The sequence below is a fragment of the Neopsephotus bourkii genome, unplaced genomic scaffold (genome assembly GCF_033783945.1).
Source record: "Neopsephotus bourkii isolate Nb327-2 ecotype Australia unplaced genomic scaffold, CSIRO-AGI_Nbou_v1 NB_1863, whole genome shotgun sequence".
Taxonomy (NCBI): Eukaryota; Metazoa; Chordata; class Aves; order Psittaciformes; family Psittacidae; genus Neopsephotus; species Neopsephotus bourkii.
In genome coordinates, this window is record NW_026902336.1 from 734,044 (window position 1) to 751,920 (window position 17,877).

The following is a 17,877-nucleotide window of genomic DNA, read 5'->3' on the forward strand; positions in this document are numbered from 1 at the left end:
CTGTGAATGAAAATATGGAAGACCTTTTAAAAAGTTCACTGTGTTTCTCAGTTGTTAGTATTATTCCCTTGTTTTATGGGCTTCTGAACCTGCAGCCTTTCCTAGCCCTCTCACTCCAAACCCTGCAAATACACAGTCACACAAAGAAACTCAGGCATGTAGTATGTGCATGGGCTGCACAATCTCCAAGTGAAAGGTCTTACAATACTGGACACAAACACCAGAGGCACCAAAATGCTTATTTGACCAAATCTGCAGAACGTGAAAATACCATGAAGCGCCATAAGCACAAATTAGAGACAAACAATCATTTAGGACACCAAACAACTTCTCAAACACAGCCTTAAAAAAATCCCCACAAAATAAATAATTCAAATATCTAAATACCAAGAGATTAAAAGGCATTTTCCCCATATTTAAGGGAAGGCATCACAGGTGAGGAAAATAACACAAGGTGTCACAAATCAAAAAGCAGCTTTTTCACATAGGAGATAGTAGTATCATTGGATAGCATTTGAATATGCTCATTTCCTGAAAGCTCAAATACCACCACTTTCTGTTTTTGCATGTTCACCCACTTTTGACATTGCAAGGCACTCTGTAAGTTTACTGTACCATCCCCATCGCTGTAAAAGATCTTGGGTTCTTTGTCTGGAAAGCTTTCATAATGGAAGGAATCGGGTGTTTCCACCCCAGTGCCATAAAGACAGTGTATGCGCACACCAGGTGGTGTCATCCGGTAGACCAAGGGTTCAGTGTCTTGTCTCATGAGCCAGCCATCTTCAAAATTGATGTCCCTGTAGAATTTCTGGTAATCTCTAAGAGTGTAATTAGCTGTAGGTGTTCTTACAAAGACCTTATCTGGAGGCCATGTGTAGTTGTATGGGAGCATCCAATTAGTGGAAACCGCTGATCTCTGCTGGTCTCTGATCTTGAGTGAACTAATAACAGGTATTCTGTTGTTGTCACCTTAAAAGAAAAGAAAGTGGAATTTCATTATACACAATGCAAAGTAGGATTCTCAACCAGCAGCAATTACTACCACTCACAGGGATAACATGAAAAAAACGTTATTTTTTTTGCTTAGTGACAGTTTGAAAAGTTTTTCTTCATTTATCCGATCTTGCTAATTAACTTCTGTAAACTACCTTATAACTTTAAAATGTAAATACAAGTTGATGAATGACTGACAAACCAAGAACATTGCTGCCTTTCCATCATGTTCCTTGTGAAAGAAGCAAGTATTTCCTACCTGAGTAAAGGAAGAAACCAGCTTTTATTAAGCATTATTTGTACCATTTGCAAGTTTTGTCTTCCATGCTGTTCTGGGAAACTGTTTTACAGTGAATTCAGTACCTAGATGAGGTTTTTGCTGCAAGAACAGATAAATACCACTACACATATGTATTTAAGAACTCATGAAGAGCCTTTATGGGCTTAACAAAATATTTAAAGTTTTGCATGTTCAAAACAAGCAGTATTTCATTCAGAATAGTCATAAAAATTACTATACGGTTTATTTACCATTTGACATAATGTTTTACCAGTTTATGTGCTCCCTTTGTAATGAAACCTATCAGAACATGCCTATCACTGAGAGAAAATGGCAGACTGTTAATAGGTACCTAAAAAAATTCACCATCATACAAGGCAACAGAAGCAAAGCAAGTGTAACTATCTCTGCTTATGTTATCAAATAACAACGCTGTACTCTGTAACCTATTCAGTCTCCAGGCACAGTACTTCACAGCAAAAGATATGTTGGAACTTGTTGGCTTCTGGTGTAAACCATGCAAAATTCCAGCATCAGCATCTTCCCTTCCAGTAAGCATTTCAAGACTGCTGAAATAATTGTGTTGCTCAAAACAAATCTAGAGAACTAGAACTTATTATCAATACAGGTCTTAAATTATCAGATGCCCAAAACCCCACACTATTGTTACATTTTACCAAGTTTAGACTTACTGTTATTACAGAACTGGTGTTTGACCAAAGTATTTAAAGAATTTTTTTGAGATAGCAAATCCATTGTTTTCTTACCAATATGTTACAGATATGGCTCTAACACATGACTACGTTACAATTTATATGCACCTTTCTTCATATTTTAACTACTGTTCTTGCATCTCCACAAAACTAGAAGCTGCTTAATAAATGGCAGATATAGTCATTACTAGAAACCAATTATATTACTGTAAAAATTCAGAGTTTGTTTTCACAGTGACCATCTCATCAGATTTATTTTCCATAATCACAACAGCCAGCACACTTCAATTCTTTTGTCAGCTGAACTTTGAATTTGCCTTTACTTGGTTCCGGTGGTTTCAACACATAGTGATCCAGGTCAGCCACACCATAAAAACTGAAACACTGAAATCAAAACCGCAATTTCTGTAATAGCCCTGAAGTAGATTTTTCAGTTCCATAAGGTGGCACTGTTGCTTCAGCACGGAGTCCTAAAGCACAGTCTTTAATGCCATCTTGAGGAAGACTGTATGGAAACATTGACTACCATTAACTCTGAAGCAGATAAAAAGGAGACTCCAAGGAGCACAGCAAGAATCACAAAAGCCCTCAAACGCGTTTCATATTACTGTATGGTGTAAAACTGAACTGTGCACACTCACCACTAAGCTACTGAATACAACTTGGCAGTTTTCAGCAAAGAAAGCCTGAGTTTTGAACTGCACACTGAAAGGGATGTGTACAGAATTTATTTCCAGTAGAACAACCAAACACAGAACCTGACTGTTCCAGCCTTCTTTCACAGAACTCTCATGAAGTGCTTATCAAATCCTTTACTTTTCTCTGAAGTGCAGAAATACTGTATGGCCAATACCATGCTCAAGTCAGCAAGCACAACAGTCATTGACATTATAGTGAACAAAATATTAGGTCTAAGGAAGACCCTGCTAGCACCCCAAGTTGACAAAAAAAAAACACCAAATCAACCTCCACAGTAAACTTTGGGTCTTAGCTCACTGCAGTGGGAACAACATTCTCACTTCATTGGCACTGGCTTTGTAATGATTGTGTTGATCTTCCAAAGTGCACGAGTAAGCCCCAGAAAGTATCACATATGATCTAGAGAAAGTAATGCCACCTGTGTACTGTTTACCACTTTGATAACACAACTGTGGATTTGACATGAAGTTCCTAGCCATAATCGTATTATAACTAGGAACAGGAGCAGAAAGAATGCATTCAACAGCTTGCCTTGTCTTTCGTAGAGCAATGTACTATTTTTCTTTAAAGCAACAGTTCTGCATATGAACACCCTGATAAGGCCAGTTTTAAAACTCCATGTAGTTTCTAACGTGTAATCCCAGTGTTAATGCCTGATGGTGGTGATTTACTACAGATATTTGAGATAGAACTAGCCTAAAAAATGTACATTCTGATGTTGTATTCTGCCCATTTAACTTTCCAACACGATTCATTATGATTCTCATTTTGGTAGAAATTTAACTATTCATTATGCATTTGTATAAATAATCACTTTGGATGAGACGCATTATAAAGGATAAAGGATGTGATACAAGAAAGTTAAATCCAATAGAAATCTGGGACTGTGGAATTTTACATAATTGTGGAATTTTATGAAGGTGATACTAGCATTGCTCACTTCTTGCCTTTTCTGTAGCATGTAAACTTATTAGATGATCTTAAGGTCCTTTCTAACCCTAACTATTCTGATTCTATGATTCTATGAAGCCTGCGGGAAAAGGGAATTTTTACATCTCAATAAATTTAACAGCGTGTAACTCAATACAAACATCCAGTTCAAGTTCTGTAATTATTAACTGAGCTGTGCACCACTATTTAGAATCAAATGCCTTCACTAAGCAAGGCATTCTTTGATCTGTCCATGCATGCCTGGCACTTGTTGTGTGTTCTGCATTTTGATGAAGTCCAGTTTTGGAGTCAGCTTTGTTGAAGAAGATAGTGATATCCAAAGCTAACATGTTGAAAACAAACTAAAAAAAACCAAGCCAGAAGCATCATGTAGGATATGTCAAAGCACAAGAAACAATCGTAGTATCACATGATAGAGTAAAATACTTTTTCTATCAGTTATTTGCAGCTATTTAGTGAAATACATTATGTTTCTTTATTCAGTGTTGTTTAGAATTGGGCCTATCCAGTATGCTAAACACAAGATGTCAAAGATTCAATTTTCTTATCTGTAGACTTACAATTTTGGATGTGCATTTGTGCAGTGGGCATCACTTCATCACCATGTTTGCAAGTTTTCCTTAATGTTAACCTGAAGCAGCCATGTTATCTTTAATCAAAGGAAACTACTGAATGCTCTGGACTCCTTGTTAGCTTTGCAGTACTGAACAGAGAGCAATCAGGCTGGAGGCAGAAATGACAGAAGTAGAAGACAGCACTAAACAGTAGATGACACAGTGATCTGCTGAAAAGGGGTTAGGAGAAGTCAAGAAGGGATGCAGCTCCCCGTTAAGGGATGCAAAAAAATTCAGTCCACTTCCATGAACATAGAGAATGACAATCTGGTCACAGGGATTGCAACAGCAAGTTGCCATCACTTATGAAAAAATTAATTTTTACTTAGTATTATCTTACACTCTCATCGTCCAGTCTTAAGAGATTAACAGTCTAGTTACTATCTTGTACTACTAACAACATATATTGCAAACTCTCAATTACCTACCTGAAGCCAGCACACGGAGAGTCTTAGCCACTCCTCCCCATGGAGCGCCTAATGACACATAATCCTTTATGTACTTGTCTTTCCAATCTTGAGTCTGATTGTTGAGGAAGTAGAGGGTGTACATGTTACCCATACTGTGGGCAATTAAGACAACCGGACTTCCATACTGCTCATACATTAACTCTATCATCTTACGAAGAGCCACAAAATAGTCTCTGTTCTCATCTAAAATAAACATATATGGGTTACACAGGTATAATAATAAAGTGTGAATGCCTAACTTAAGAAAAAAAGAACAACAAAAAACCCAAAAAAACTTTTAAAGAACTGTGCTTTTGATGAAAAGATGTGCAAATTCCACTGTCTGTGGAATTAATAATGCAGAGCTGAGAAATCCCAGTGGGAGAGGTGGGTGTTTTTGTGGGGATGTGTTTTGCTAGTGTGGGTTTTTTTGCTGTTGATTTGTTTTTTTTAAGCAAGTCTTAAGTAGCAAGTTAGGCAAGTTGTTTAAAGCAAAAAAGAAACACCACAGAGCTTGCATCTCAGTCCAGGGATACCCAGGCCACAAGGACTAGTCAAAATTAAGTATAATTGTAAAGGTGGGAAAGGAGAAGAGACCCAGAACAGTATTTGCTGACTGGAGTGTCAAAGTTGTGTTCAAGTAACATTGTTATTTACTTGGTGCCTTTCGCCAGTCATAAGGTGCTCCTCTTACATCTTCATCACGTTTATAGCCCCAGTCTACTAAACTCTGGACCAGCATATAAAAGTAACTGCCTGTAGACAGAGACAGAAACATAACATGGAAATGATTAGCATTAGAAGCAGCTGTCAGACACTATTTCACAACAAAGTTCTGGAGGCATTATCTCTGATATCATATACACAGACATTAAAGCTGTAGCCTTTGGCAATCTAGAAAGCTGTATATCAAACAAAATGAGTTATGCTCACTATCCCCCAAAAGTGACAGAATATAATTAAAACTTTTTACTAGTTGGCTGATCTATCAAACAAATTTTGCAAAAAAATGTAGTATACACAAAATGGATAAATTCTTTGGCAGAAATGTCTTACCCTTGAACTGTAAAGAACACATCATGGAAGTTACTGTGTTAACAGTCCTAGCTTTTGTTGATTACAGATTAACTTCAGGTAGAATAGATAATACATTCATAAGATTGGCCAACATCTATTCTTGGAAGCAAATGCTTATAGCATACCCCCAAGGCAAAGTTATGGCAACTACAGTAAGAACGTTTTTCTATCTATCAGGTAGTGGGCTAAGACTTAGGTGACCGAACATAATGCTTTAATAGGAAAGAAGAGAAACATCTGCAGACCGGCTCATGTTAGATACTGGAAGATGTTACATATAACAAGCTTTGGTGCATAGGGCTTAAGTATTACCACATTTAAATGCATCTAGTAACAGTTTAAAAAATTAAGAGTCAAAACATCCTGTTGATCACAGTCGTAACTAAGTTTTGAGCAGAACCTCACTTGTTAGTCTTGAATACTTATCATATAATCCCTGAAGCGAACAGAGACAATTTTAAATAAGGGCCTATTCTTAAGTTATGAGAGTTATCAAGGGAAGATCAGTAAGCACATTACTACCCCTTTGGAGATTGCTTCCTAAAGAAAAATAAATCCATGAAGTACATAAAGCTCAGTGCGTTACCGATTTAAATTACTCTTCAGCCACAGCTAACAACTCACAAAAGATAACCAGATTCAGCAATTCCCAAAAGACGATTTCTATAATAACATTATAAAAAAAAATAATCCCTGCAAATGCATTTCTGCAAAAACTTTCTGCAGCACAAACGTAATTATGGAATTATTCTGACACTGACAAATGACACGGAACTAAGGAGTATGGTACTAGATCTGCCAAGCCTATTAACTCATTCCTAAGGCCAAAAAGGATCTTACTCAGAACCAAGTTTAAATGAAGTGGTTATATTTTGGTTTTGTCTGTTAAGCTTCAGTCACAGAATTTTCTACTCAACCCATCTCATTTCCAAAACTGTCTATTTTCAAAGTGCCTATTTAAGTTTCATACGGATAACTTAAATTTGGCACAAGAATAAGTAACATGGAATCTTCTTGTCTCAACCTATCAGGCCAAACAACAATCAAAATGATATAATGCAATGAAAACTCTTAAAATCAGAGTAAGCCATATGCTACCCTACCACCCAAAAAAACACTAGTTTTAGTACTTCTAAGCAGAACTGTAATTTGAATTCACTTATCAGTAGCTTGTAGACAGACAAGAAAATTCCTGAAAGTGACACAGCACTTCAGACACAGCTTGTACATACCAACACTTCTTTTACTTGGGTCAAGGAACTCCAAAGAAAATGTCTGCCCAAAACCTGGGACTCTGATATCCACCCCATCTGGTGGTTCTGTAATCTTACTTGTTCGATTGTATACCAGCCTGGGGGGGGGGGGGGAGGGGGAGGGGAAAGAAAAACGAGAGAGAAAACACATGAAACATGTTGTATTACCACATGACAACTCTCAGCTACACTGAGTCTTACATTCTAAGTGCAGTAACAAGAACTTTAAGAGCTATTACTAGGACGAAATAAAAAGAAAAACCACAAACAGGTAGACATGATAAGAGTACTCCAGCTCTAGATAAGAGGTTATACAATGTAAGCAGTTATTTTGATTAGTTTAGTATTTTATGTGCAGAATCTAAGACTTCTCTACAAAACTGTGTATGCAGAATTGTGGCTGACCTTCAGAATATAAGCTACTTTATACAGTTCTATAGTATTTCACTTTGCATCAGGCCACGTAACAGAGAAAACTTGTCAGAAACAGAAAAATGTGACAGTAGAAGACAAAATACCTGTAAAATTAGATGCCAGAAAAAGTCTCCAAGATAAAAATAATTCACTGCTGTTTAACTAGAACACCCACATCAGCATAAGGGAATACTCTATTTCTTGACCAGTAACAGTTAGTACCTGATGGAATCTTAGAATCTGAACTGATACTCAAACCTGCACACATGAAAAATATCTAGTCTATAAGGCTAATTATGGCAAGACTTAAGGCAGAGGTACAGCTACATAACAGCTCAGTACATTCACATAGAATACAATGTTTTTAGATTGCACAAGCTAAGTTTTTCTTGTTTTCATAGAGTATTTATATGATTTTTACAGGAACCTTAGAGAAGCTAATGATGAAATAGCCTGGAAGCCTTAAGTTAGCTAATTTTTTAAAACCAAAGTAATTCTGGAGAGACTTCCAGACTGCCCTTAAAGAAACTCATGTGTCTCAGCTGCCCATGAGACTGCTCTCTAATGACATGCTGCCAGCACAAGTGCAAGCTACCATTCCCCCTGCCTGACCCTCTGAGCTGCTCAAGGAACCTCCTTCTCCTTGCCTCATCAAAATGTAAGTACTCATCAAAACAGCAGAAACCTTTCTGCTTTAGATAAGCCTGTAGAGTCACCTGATAAGTGCTCAAACCAACATCAGTTAACTAGCAGGAGAGAAAGCAGCAGAAACCACTTGTGGAGAACCTCTGTTTTTCATCAGTGAACAGCTACCTTAGATGCAACAGAGCTGTATCTTCTAATGCATCCTGTTACTCCACCTAGCAGAATTCCAAACAATTTTTTTCATTGGTCTTGAATCAGAAAAGGAAGTTTTAGGCAGCCATTCTATACAAAGCATGTCAGTCTAAGGAAAGCAGATAACTGCAAAGAGCAACATTTCTGGTCTTACCTGATGTTATCAATCCAGCAGTCAATTATGACAGGAAGAAGCAATTCTAAATTCAGCCAGAGTGTAAAATAACTGTCTGTCTTCTTAGAGCAAAGATAGTGCACTACTGATGGTTTATCTAACTTTGCTTCCAACTGATTGCCCAAGTCTCCCGGAACTGAAAGATACAAAAAGGAGAGATTTTAACTTTAAGTGTATAACATTTTACATTATAATATATACATCTTAATATTGTAGCCCTTGTTGTAACATTGCCTTCAGAAATACCATAAGGCTTCATAACTGGATGAAAAAGAACATATTACATAAAAACAATATACTGCATGCACATTTTCCATAAATTGAGAATATTTAGGTTTTCAAAAATCAGTAGCTGAGGAACTACCATGCAGAATAATTCTGGATCAACAGTTGTAACTTCAAAGAGCAGACCGTGTAGTGCCAGGTCATGTTAGGCCATAGGTATGAAAACAGGTGGTCTCAGATGTTACCAAAGTTATCTGTGTTTTAAAGTGCAAACTCAGTCTTTCTGAACGACTTTTTTCTTCAGAGTTTTGCAACTGTACATGCAACTCCTTCTGTTCTCTTTAAACAGCTGCCCACAAACTATCAATCTGATGGTAAAAAAAAAGTCAAAAGTGAGAAAGATCAGCTCCATTTATGTTTTTTATTTTTACTTCTTCAGCTCCAGCTGTGCGTGTGCTACACAAGATTTATTTGGCTAGCATTTAACCCAGATACATAGCTTCATATCTTTTCCATTCAGGTTTGAATACAACACTAGTTTGAGTCTTCACTTTTTTCTTTTTTAATACTTTAAGTTAGTAATACTTGGAGGGAAGGATCTTGTTATCTGCACCTTCTCTGAAGCGCACTGCTTGAACGATGTACTAAATGCCAGTATTCCTTTGATAAAGTTTTATTTTCTTTTATTTATTTTAAAAAATAGATTAAGATAGGAATATCATTTCTATATTAGAACTAAGCTTTAAAAATGCTCTTATTTCAGCAGCAAGTTTCCAGAGAAATTTCCTTGGTTAATAATTTTACTTGGTTAATAATTTTTTCCTCTCAAGAACCAAAAAGACAAAGATACAGAGAACCTTTTCAGTTACTGAAGTATTAGAAAAAAAATCAGGAGTGAGGTTCTCCCCGACTCCCTTCAGCTCCACAACCCCCCGCCTTTTTGGGGTATGCATCACTTCATCCTATGTACTTGTCAAAGTTTCATTTTGAAGTTTTTTAATGCAGACCTACCCACAGAGTTGCTTTTTTTCCCTACTTCAGTAAATTAATCAAAAGAGCTGAAGTGCTATAGGACATTGATTCTTAGTAATGGTTTAAAGAAAGAGATAATATTTTTTAGTGGAACACTTAATTTAACTGGAAAGCTGGAGATGCTTACAGAGAAATACTGCAGACCTGAAAAAGGACAGGACTTCAGAACATAGACCTGGACGACCACGCTCTTGCAACTTTAACCACTGCAGGTTATGCCCCACCACAAAACATATACCTCAGGATTCCCTTATTAACTACCCCTTCTTCCTCATTAGGTTTGTAGTGCTTTTATATCTGCAGTCTGAAGTGAAACGTTAAAAGACCCAGTAGCTGACCACAGTTTATTTTAGGTCATACTTCAAGGACTCTTGACATATTGGAAAGCATAGTAAGGGAGATTACAGTATTGCATCATACCCTCGAAAGAGTTTACTGCAGTTCAGTCTTGTAACCTCACAAAATGATGTTTAGTTATTGCTTATTGAACTATAAGCCAACAGCTTGCTCCACAGTCTCATGCCTGAGCTGTATCAGTGCTTTTAATTAGAAAAAGAACAGAATGTAATTCTATTTATATCAATCATTCATGACTAGCCAGTTGCAACAGCAAACCTGCCAAGGACAGAACAGGTTAATTTTGTCTTTAGTTTCAATGCAAAACAAAGTAGGAGAGTGACATTCTGTTTCTGCAATCTCATTTCCTTGGGAAAAAATAAAAGTTCTTCTAGCAAAGACATCTTTCAAAAGACCAACACAAACATCCATAGTACCAGATGTTTTAAGAACTTGCTGAGGTTTCCAAACAGCACTCTAATAAGCACTCCTACTTAGAGTATGAAGACTTTACAAATGAAGAAGATTATCATCAAGATACATTTATCGAGAAGAGTAATGAAAACAGAAAGCTATACAAAGTCTTACTTGAACTTAATGGAGTGATCTTCGTTAAGTGCAAGTTTAATTTGGTTAAGATATCTTACCCTCCCGCTTCTGGAGGATAGAGGCTTCTGCCCCAATTCAGAGTAGAAGATGAGAAACATTACATACTAATTTTTACTCAAGGGCTGATCAGGAGCAAATTGAAAAAATGATAATTTTATGTAATTCTAAACAAAAGATAACAGGCAAGTTGCACCTGTGCCAAGACACAATACTGGAGTTAAAATATGAAGTCTCATGTACAGGTGTGATGCCTTTGTTTATAAAGCATAAAGCAGGTCTAACAAAAAAGGACTTTTTTTTTTTTTTGAGGTTTACATTTCCATACCAGCAGTGAAACTGCTAATCACTGTAATTCACAATTTCTTTCCTAAAGTATGTTCTGCAGGCTGAAAAGGGCTCAGGATGAAGCTACTGGGAACAAAATGCAAATCTTGATTTTTCAGATTATGGAAAGAAACATGAAGTTTCAGTTCTCACTCCACACAATTTAACAGTGTTAATGATTTATGTTTTGGCTGGAGAACTACTTCATGGCTTTTTGATAAGTGACAGGTTAAAAAAGATCATACTGAAGATTAATTCTGTAGGGTAAGGACATGCCTTTCTGAATTTTCTGTGACGAATTTGAAAGCAGTAATAAAAACACATTTCCCTTTGTTTGCAGGCCATACACAGAAAGCATCTGTGGGCAGAGTAATCTCTAAGCAGTTTTTGTCCTCATCATCTCACCTACCAATACCTGTAGTTTCTAAGCCTTTTTGTTGTAAACATTATAGAAATGTTTTTACTTTCTAAAGCCTCCAGACTGACCCCATAAATGCACAAAATAAACGGGTAAGTGAAGCTCTGCAAAATACAACAGCACTAGTTAAAACTGGATGTCCAAGACAGGACCTCAGGAAGTAAGTACCCTTACTTCCCCAATACACAGTTGTGCAATACATGAATTGACTTCTGAACTGGAACATTTGGACATGAGATTTCATATTCAGCAGAAGTGCTTCTACCAGATTTGACAATCTCTTAGTTCTAGCGTATTCTCTTTTTTCACAAAGGCAGTAATCCCAGAAGAACTCATTCTAATACATCAGTGAGCCCAATTCACTTCAAATATTATAGCACCCTTTGCAGGGTTTCTTTCTGAACTACCTTGACAAAACTAGATCTCCTTCTGGAATGTGTTTTTGTTTGATTAAACTTCATGGAAAGCACATTTACAAGTTTCATTTGAGAGCTTATTTAAAAGAGGCTACAGACTTTCTAAGAACTACAATACCTAGCTTTAGGATACATTGATACTCCTGCTTATCACTATCCTTAACTCTTAATGACTGATGCAGTTCTAAGCAGAAGACAAGAAACAAACTGCACCCTGGAAAGTGACTGGCCTTAATAACACACAGAAAATAAATAGAAAAGAATATTCAACAACAGCCCTGAATAGGGAGATCTATAGAAAAAAAAATAAAATACTCCCTATACAATAACTAGGGAGAGAAGAAACTATAGTCTGTGTGGGGAAGAGGCCATCAATTGCTTTTTTATGACTTTTATTTTAAATACAAATTCCTTTGGTTATATATCAATGACCCTAACTTTTTCACTGGTATAATTTCCTCAGATCCTTCATCTTTTCGGTTCTATAAATTAGCCTTCCTGCAGAATGAACCAAGTTTTCTGAAAAATTAATTTTAAACTCTGACCACAGTTCTCTAAGGAGAATGTCTCAAAGTAGCTCATAGACTCAGTAACAGACTACCACGGAAAAGGCTTGTGTTTAAAATTAGGAACAAGAAAGCAAACAACACCTCACATGATACTTCTAGATACCTCAGATCACATGAGGCATAAACATTTAAATCACCCTTGACATGTAGCCAGCTGACCATACAAACACACCTCAACTGGCAGTCAGCAGGAATTCACAGACAAACCTCTTTTGCATGTAAATCAATTATTAACAAACTTCAGGTAGGTGTCTTTCTAGAAAACTTTAGCTAAGTACCTAACAAATTGTTTGCAAAAGATATCAGAACATTGATATAGTAAATGCATTGAGTCAGCTCTAAAAGGTTAAGAGTTCAGTGAATCCACTGCTGATCTTATAAAGACAGGTTTATCAGCTCCCAAAATTGATAAGACATGAGATAGTACATGGTGATTATTGATGGACTATATAAGAAAACGAAGGAGGAAGATCAGGCACAAAATAAATTATTATTGTGAGAATTAGAAGACAGGAGTGTTGAATATTCAACCAGCTGATAAGAGGAGTGCAAAAATATTCTGATTCGTGTAAACATGCAGATAATCCAGAAGCACTTGTACAGAATATATAGAGCTCTATTTTTAATAGGTACTCTCAGTAGAGCAGAGGTATTAAGTAGGTTATTGAGATTCTTAAAGGAGATTCTCCTATATGAGTATACTGTTCTGGCTGAACAGGAAGTTTTGGTTTTGGGTTTGTTTTTTTTTTTAAGCCTGAAGTAGCTCCTTTTTTCCCAAAAAACTCTTGAGAGAGGAACTCCAGGACAATCACCTCACATTTTAATGAGCATTGCATCTTTGATATTAGGCCTTCAGGCAGGACTCTGGAAGTAAGGTTTTGACTTATACCTCATGTTTTTTCTTCTTTAGTACCACTATTATATGAATACCCTTTGATGCTTTCTCAGGGAGAACTGAGTAATTGCAGTGCAGTATTTTGCGGTCAGTTACTACCCACGTCAGTTTGGTGCCTAGTCTTGCTTCCTTGGTACATACAGACACAATCTTTGGGAATAGTAGCTCCTGCTACTAAGGCACCATATGCTGATGCACACACCATCTTATAATACAGCCTAATCCAAATGGACCAGTGCTTTTCTCCACATTCCTTATGCCAGCTCCTTTGTTAAGGTAGTTCAACCTCAAAATTAATTACTTCTTCCTCAGGTTGATTTTCTCTTACTTTAGCAAGAGCAGGACTCCACAAAGTGTTCAATAAGCAGTCACAGAGCAAGCTGGGGGAGCACTAATGAGCTATTAGATTGACCTAGCCATCTCACCAAACCAGTTAAGGGGCTCTCCAAGTCCCAGATCTGCTGCCACCACAACTGCAGCCAATCATTGCAGCTCATCTGTTTTCAGATTTGAGATTCCTAGAAGCAGTATATTCAGTAGTACCTGGGGAACAGAACACAGTCACCATTGTATAAGTAACTCCCCATATTTGCAAACTACTGCTCTACTTCCTCTGCCATTACTTGGGTAAGCACAGGTTGCAACTGCCAGTGGGGTCATTAAAAAAAAAATTGAGAGCAAGTTACCCTGGGTCTTATGACCATCACTGCTCAAAAACATTTATGAAGTGATCATTATGTTGACAACATTCCTTTAAAGAGCATTCCTTCTTTCTTTATTCCTTAAGATCAGATGCCCAAGCTGCCAGGTAGACAGTAAGACCAAACTTACTAACTCTACTTAAGAGCTTTAACTTTGGAACAGACCAAAAGTGAATGCACAGATCACGAGACTACATATTTGCCACAAGATAAAAGGCATATCTGAAAACTGAACACATATAAGGAATTAAGGGTATAGATGCCAGTCTGCTAAATCAGGAAAAATCAACTGTATCCCTCTCTTATAGGGGCTCCAAACCTACCTTACGGCTGTAGAGAGGCCTGTATACTGCAGTCTTGCACCCACCTCTCAACATCGTCTTGCATTTGTGAGCATTTCAGTGAGCTCTGTGTTTTTCTCCCCTCTCCCAAACACCTGTGTTAAACCAGCACTTAGAATGCCTCCCTAAATGATTCTCCTAAACCCTTCTACCATCCTCATCACACTCATTCCTAAAAAGCTTATCTTAATGTGTCACATACGCAAGAAAGGTGAAGAAAAGATCATGAAAAATTAACTAGAATCAAGATGAGAACTTTTCATACAGAACCAGCAAGTGACCAACAGTCACTCCTTCCTCTCCTTTATTTGTTCAACCTTCACTGCCCATGTCATGTCTAACTGAAGCTAAGCTCTTAGTGCAGGTGATTTTAAGATGACATTTCTATACATCAAAAAACAATGGTATTTTACAATGGGAAGTTACAGCAAATCACTCCCTAAGGACACCTACTTTTTCAAACAGCTGTTTTTTGGGGGTAGTCTGCATACGCTCAGACCCATTCAATCCTCATTTTCTGGCAAACTCAGGGTGGGGCAGCAGGAAACTTCAAGTTTTAAAACAAAGACACTGACTAGAATGGGAAGAGATGCAAGTTCTGTAGCGTTCAAAGAAGATTCATTGTAATGGCAAGGAAGTCTGTGTTTTAAAGCTCTCGCTGATGAGCATGTGCTCAGGCAGGCAGTGTTTACCCAAAATCTTTTAGGAAAACTAAATGTAGGTCAGCCTTGGTTTCTGAAAGCATCTTCAGAGAGCATACATACTTGCAGTAAATCCAGGAGTAGTAACTCCACACTTCTATAATCAGTATCCCTTTATCCCTATTGCTTTTAAATCTTCTTTGATTCCTTCATCACTAGAGTTCAACAGCAGCTCAGCAACTATAAAACGCTATCACCTTGTCATCAAGAAGCTTGCACTGGAATAAGCACCAAAGCTTATTGCTAAGCCCCAGCACTACAGAGTGGGAAGATGGGATAAAAGATGGCTTCTAACCACCACAGGCAGAACGCACAGAACTTCTGTGCACACTTCAACTCCAGCCTGCCAGAACAGCCTTCTGTGGTTCTATCTCCACCTCTACACCCTCCCAGTTCAGCTGTTTGCTGAGGATGGTGAGCTTGCTCATGGTGGTCCCAAAGTACACAGCATCTTACAAAAGTTCCCATTTAGCATTTACACTTTCAGGTCAGAAGTTTAACAGTAAAAGCCAACAACAGAGCCTGAATTATTACATATAAACTGAAGAACATGCCACTGATTAACCTTTTCCCACTATCTTCCACACGTTCCTACTTTTCTTCCCCCTTTACCAACAGTTGACTGCATAAAAACATAGGGAATATGCTCACAGGACTGACTGCTGACATTAATATCACCAAATACACTTAATGTATTGGAACCCTTAAGATTCACAATTCAGGAAGATGTTACTAAAACATTTCAAATTTATTTACAATTTTCCTTATCAATTCCTACAAACAGCACGTAACAAACAGTACACAGTAACCATTACAGAAATATATGTCTACATATTCATTACAAGTTATTTTGTCTTAACAGGTGAAACCACAGGCCAGTAATACATATCCATTTTGCATGCTGTGCAATGAAACAGGCCTGTGATGTTTATAGACGCTTGTGGCTTCGCTGCTAGAACACGCACATGCTGCTCTTCCCACATCTCGTTCCAAACCCCTTGACGAAGGGTCGTATAGGGTAAAAACTTGAGAGCCGAGGGCCTGTTTGTAATTAATGAGCTAAACAAGTGTTTACGCGAGCCGTATGCTCCCCGTACTCGATGACAACTTAAGAAAACCCAGTATTTGCAGTGGATTTGCCCCCGGCCCCCCGACCCGGCCCGGGTCCGCGTTTCTCGCCGCTGCGGCCGGGTCAGGACAGTCACGGAGAAGACGCTCCGTGCCCACTGGCGGCGCCCCGCGGTACCCGCAGCGGCGCGATCGCTCCCTACGCGGCTCGCTCAGCGAAGCACTCCGGGCAGCTGCGGCTACAGCCGGGCGGCCAGCGCACCCCACGGCAGTGCCCGCCGCGCTTTGCAGGCGCCCGGGCCTCCTGCTGCCTCCCCACCTACGGCACGACAGCGGACACGGCGGTGTGACCCGGTTCCGCGGCGCCAGATGCACCCAACCGCCGTCCCCCGACTCTTACCCAGCACCACGGGCGGCCCCGCGGGCCGGCGGCGAGGCAGGCACCCACCGCCGGGGCACAACAGCAGCAGGAGAAGGAGGCTGAGGTACGGGTTCCCTCCCGAGCGCGGGAGGAGCCTGGCGCCAGCCGGCAGGACCATCACCTCAGCGCATAACCCTGGGGCCGGGAGCCGCACACCGCGCTCCCTCCGAGATGCCGAAATACGGCGCCGCCGCCCGGCCCGGACAGAAAACGGCCCGGTCCGCCCCACCGGCAGCAGGCCCCGCCCCGCAGGCGTCGCCAGCCGATTGCGGATAATCCGAGCATCTGAGCTCGGGCGGGTTCAGGGGGTGGGAGTGCCTGCTCTCCTCAGCAGCCCCACAGAAACCTTTGAAAATGTGCTGAACCCCAACTTCTCCCAGCTTCTGGAGTCTCCTGGCTGCCGCGGCCTCGGCGCAGGCCGTGAGGCAGAGCGGACAGGTACGGCAGCCCGCAGTAGGGCCTCTGGTCCCGGCTGGCGTTCAGGGAGGGAGGCAGCGTGCTGCGGGGGGAGCGCCTTCGCCCCGCATCGCTGCACCTACAGCTGTGGAGCCGTGATGACTTATCAAAATAAAGTAAGGAGCGTGTTCTTCAAAGCTCATGCATCAAAATCTGTAGCACATAAGGGGCGTGGTCAGAATGGCTTAAGGAAAAACGATACTTAGCAGAGGTGGGAAATAGGGTATTACGCTGTCAAGGGCATCTGATATGAAAGCTTATGGGCATAGCTGTACTTCAGCAATGTCTGACTAATGTGACAGCTAATTGGTACACAGTATCGTTGAGGTCAGGAATTTTTCAATGCGAAGAAAAAGTCATTAGACCTTTATACATGTTACAGGAACAGGTAGACTTGTAATTACAGTAATTTAAAACCAGAAGGAATATAAGCCTTTATACTGGCTACTAGGAGTTACGTGCTCAGTTGAAGTACATGTTGTTTGGTGTGTGCCTGGTTCTGGAGGGGAGGAAGAATCAGACTCTAAACAGAGAAGAAAATGGTACTTGGAGCACGTGTCAGCACGTCTTATGATCAGTCATGATTGTGCTGATGGGCAAAGACAAGGTTTCCTTGGTTCACTCTTTCAGTGGACACAGACTGCGCCGGGTGTTATCAATCCCTGCTATTTCTGATAGGGCTACTTTGCAACAAGGGCACAGCTTCTGACATCTCCCGTCTACTAATTTTCAGAAATATTCCTACCTTGGATTGTTAATACACTAGAATGAACATGATCACAAATGAAAGCCTGGGCATGGGAGACAAGTAGAAGACTACTCATTGACTTAGGAACTCCTACCAGCTACACATAAGGTATATACACGTAAGGTATAACATGGAAGCTGTTCTTGCCTCACTGAATATTCA

General features: G+C 39.4%; 1 protein-coding gene and 1 long non-coding RNA gene across 2 annotated transcripts in view; one reads left to right on the forward strand and one right to left on the reverse strand.

Annotated features, from left to right (window-relative positions):
* LOC133207314 (uncharacterized) overlaps positions 1-17,877 on the forward strand; it is a 59,783-nt gene that overhangs the window by 32,058 nt on the left and 9,848 nt on the right. The window lies entirely within an intron of this gene.
* PLA2G15 (phospholipase A2 group XV) lies at positions 223-16,843 on the reverse strand. Its single transcript, XM_061344116.1, has 6 exons — positions 16,491-16,843; positions 8,435-8,591; positions 7,009-7,127; positions 5,357-5,455; positions 4,679-4,903; positions 223-969 (listed from the first exon to the last, which is right to left on the reverse strand). Exons 1-6 carry the CDS (start codon positions 16,627-16,629, stop codon positions 458-460), a joined length of 1,251 nt encoding a protein of 416 aa, XP_061200100.1. The 5' UTR covers positions 16,630-16,843; the 3' UTR covers positions 223-457.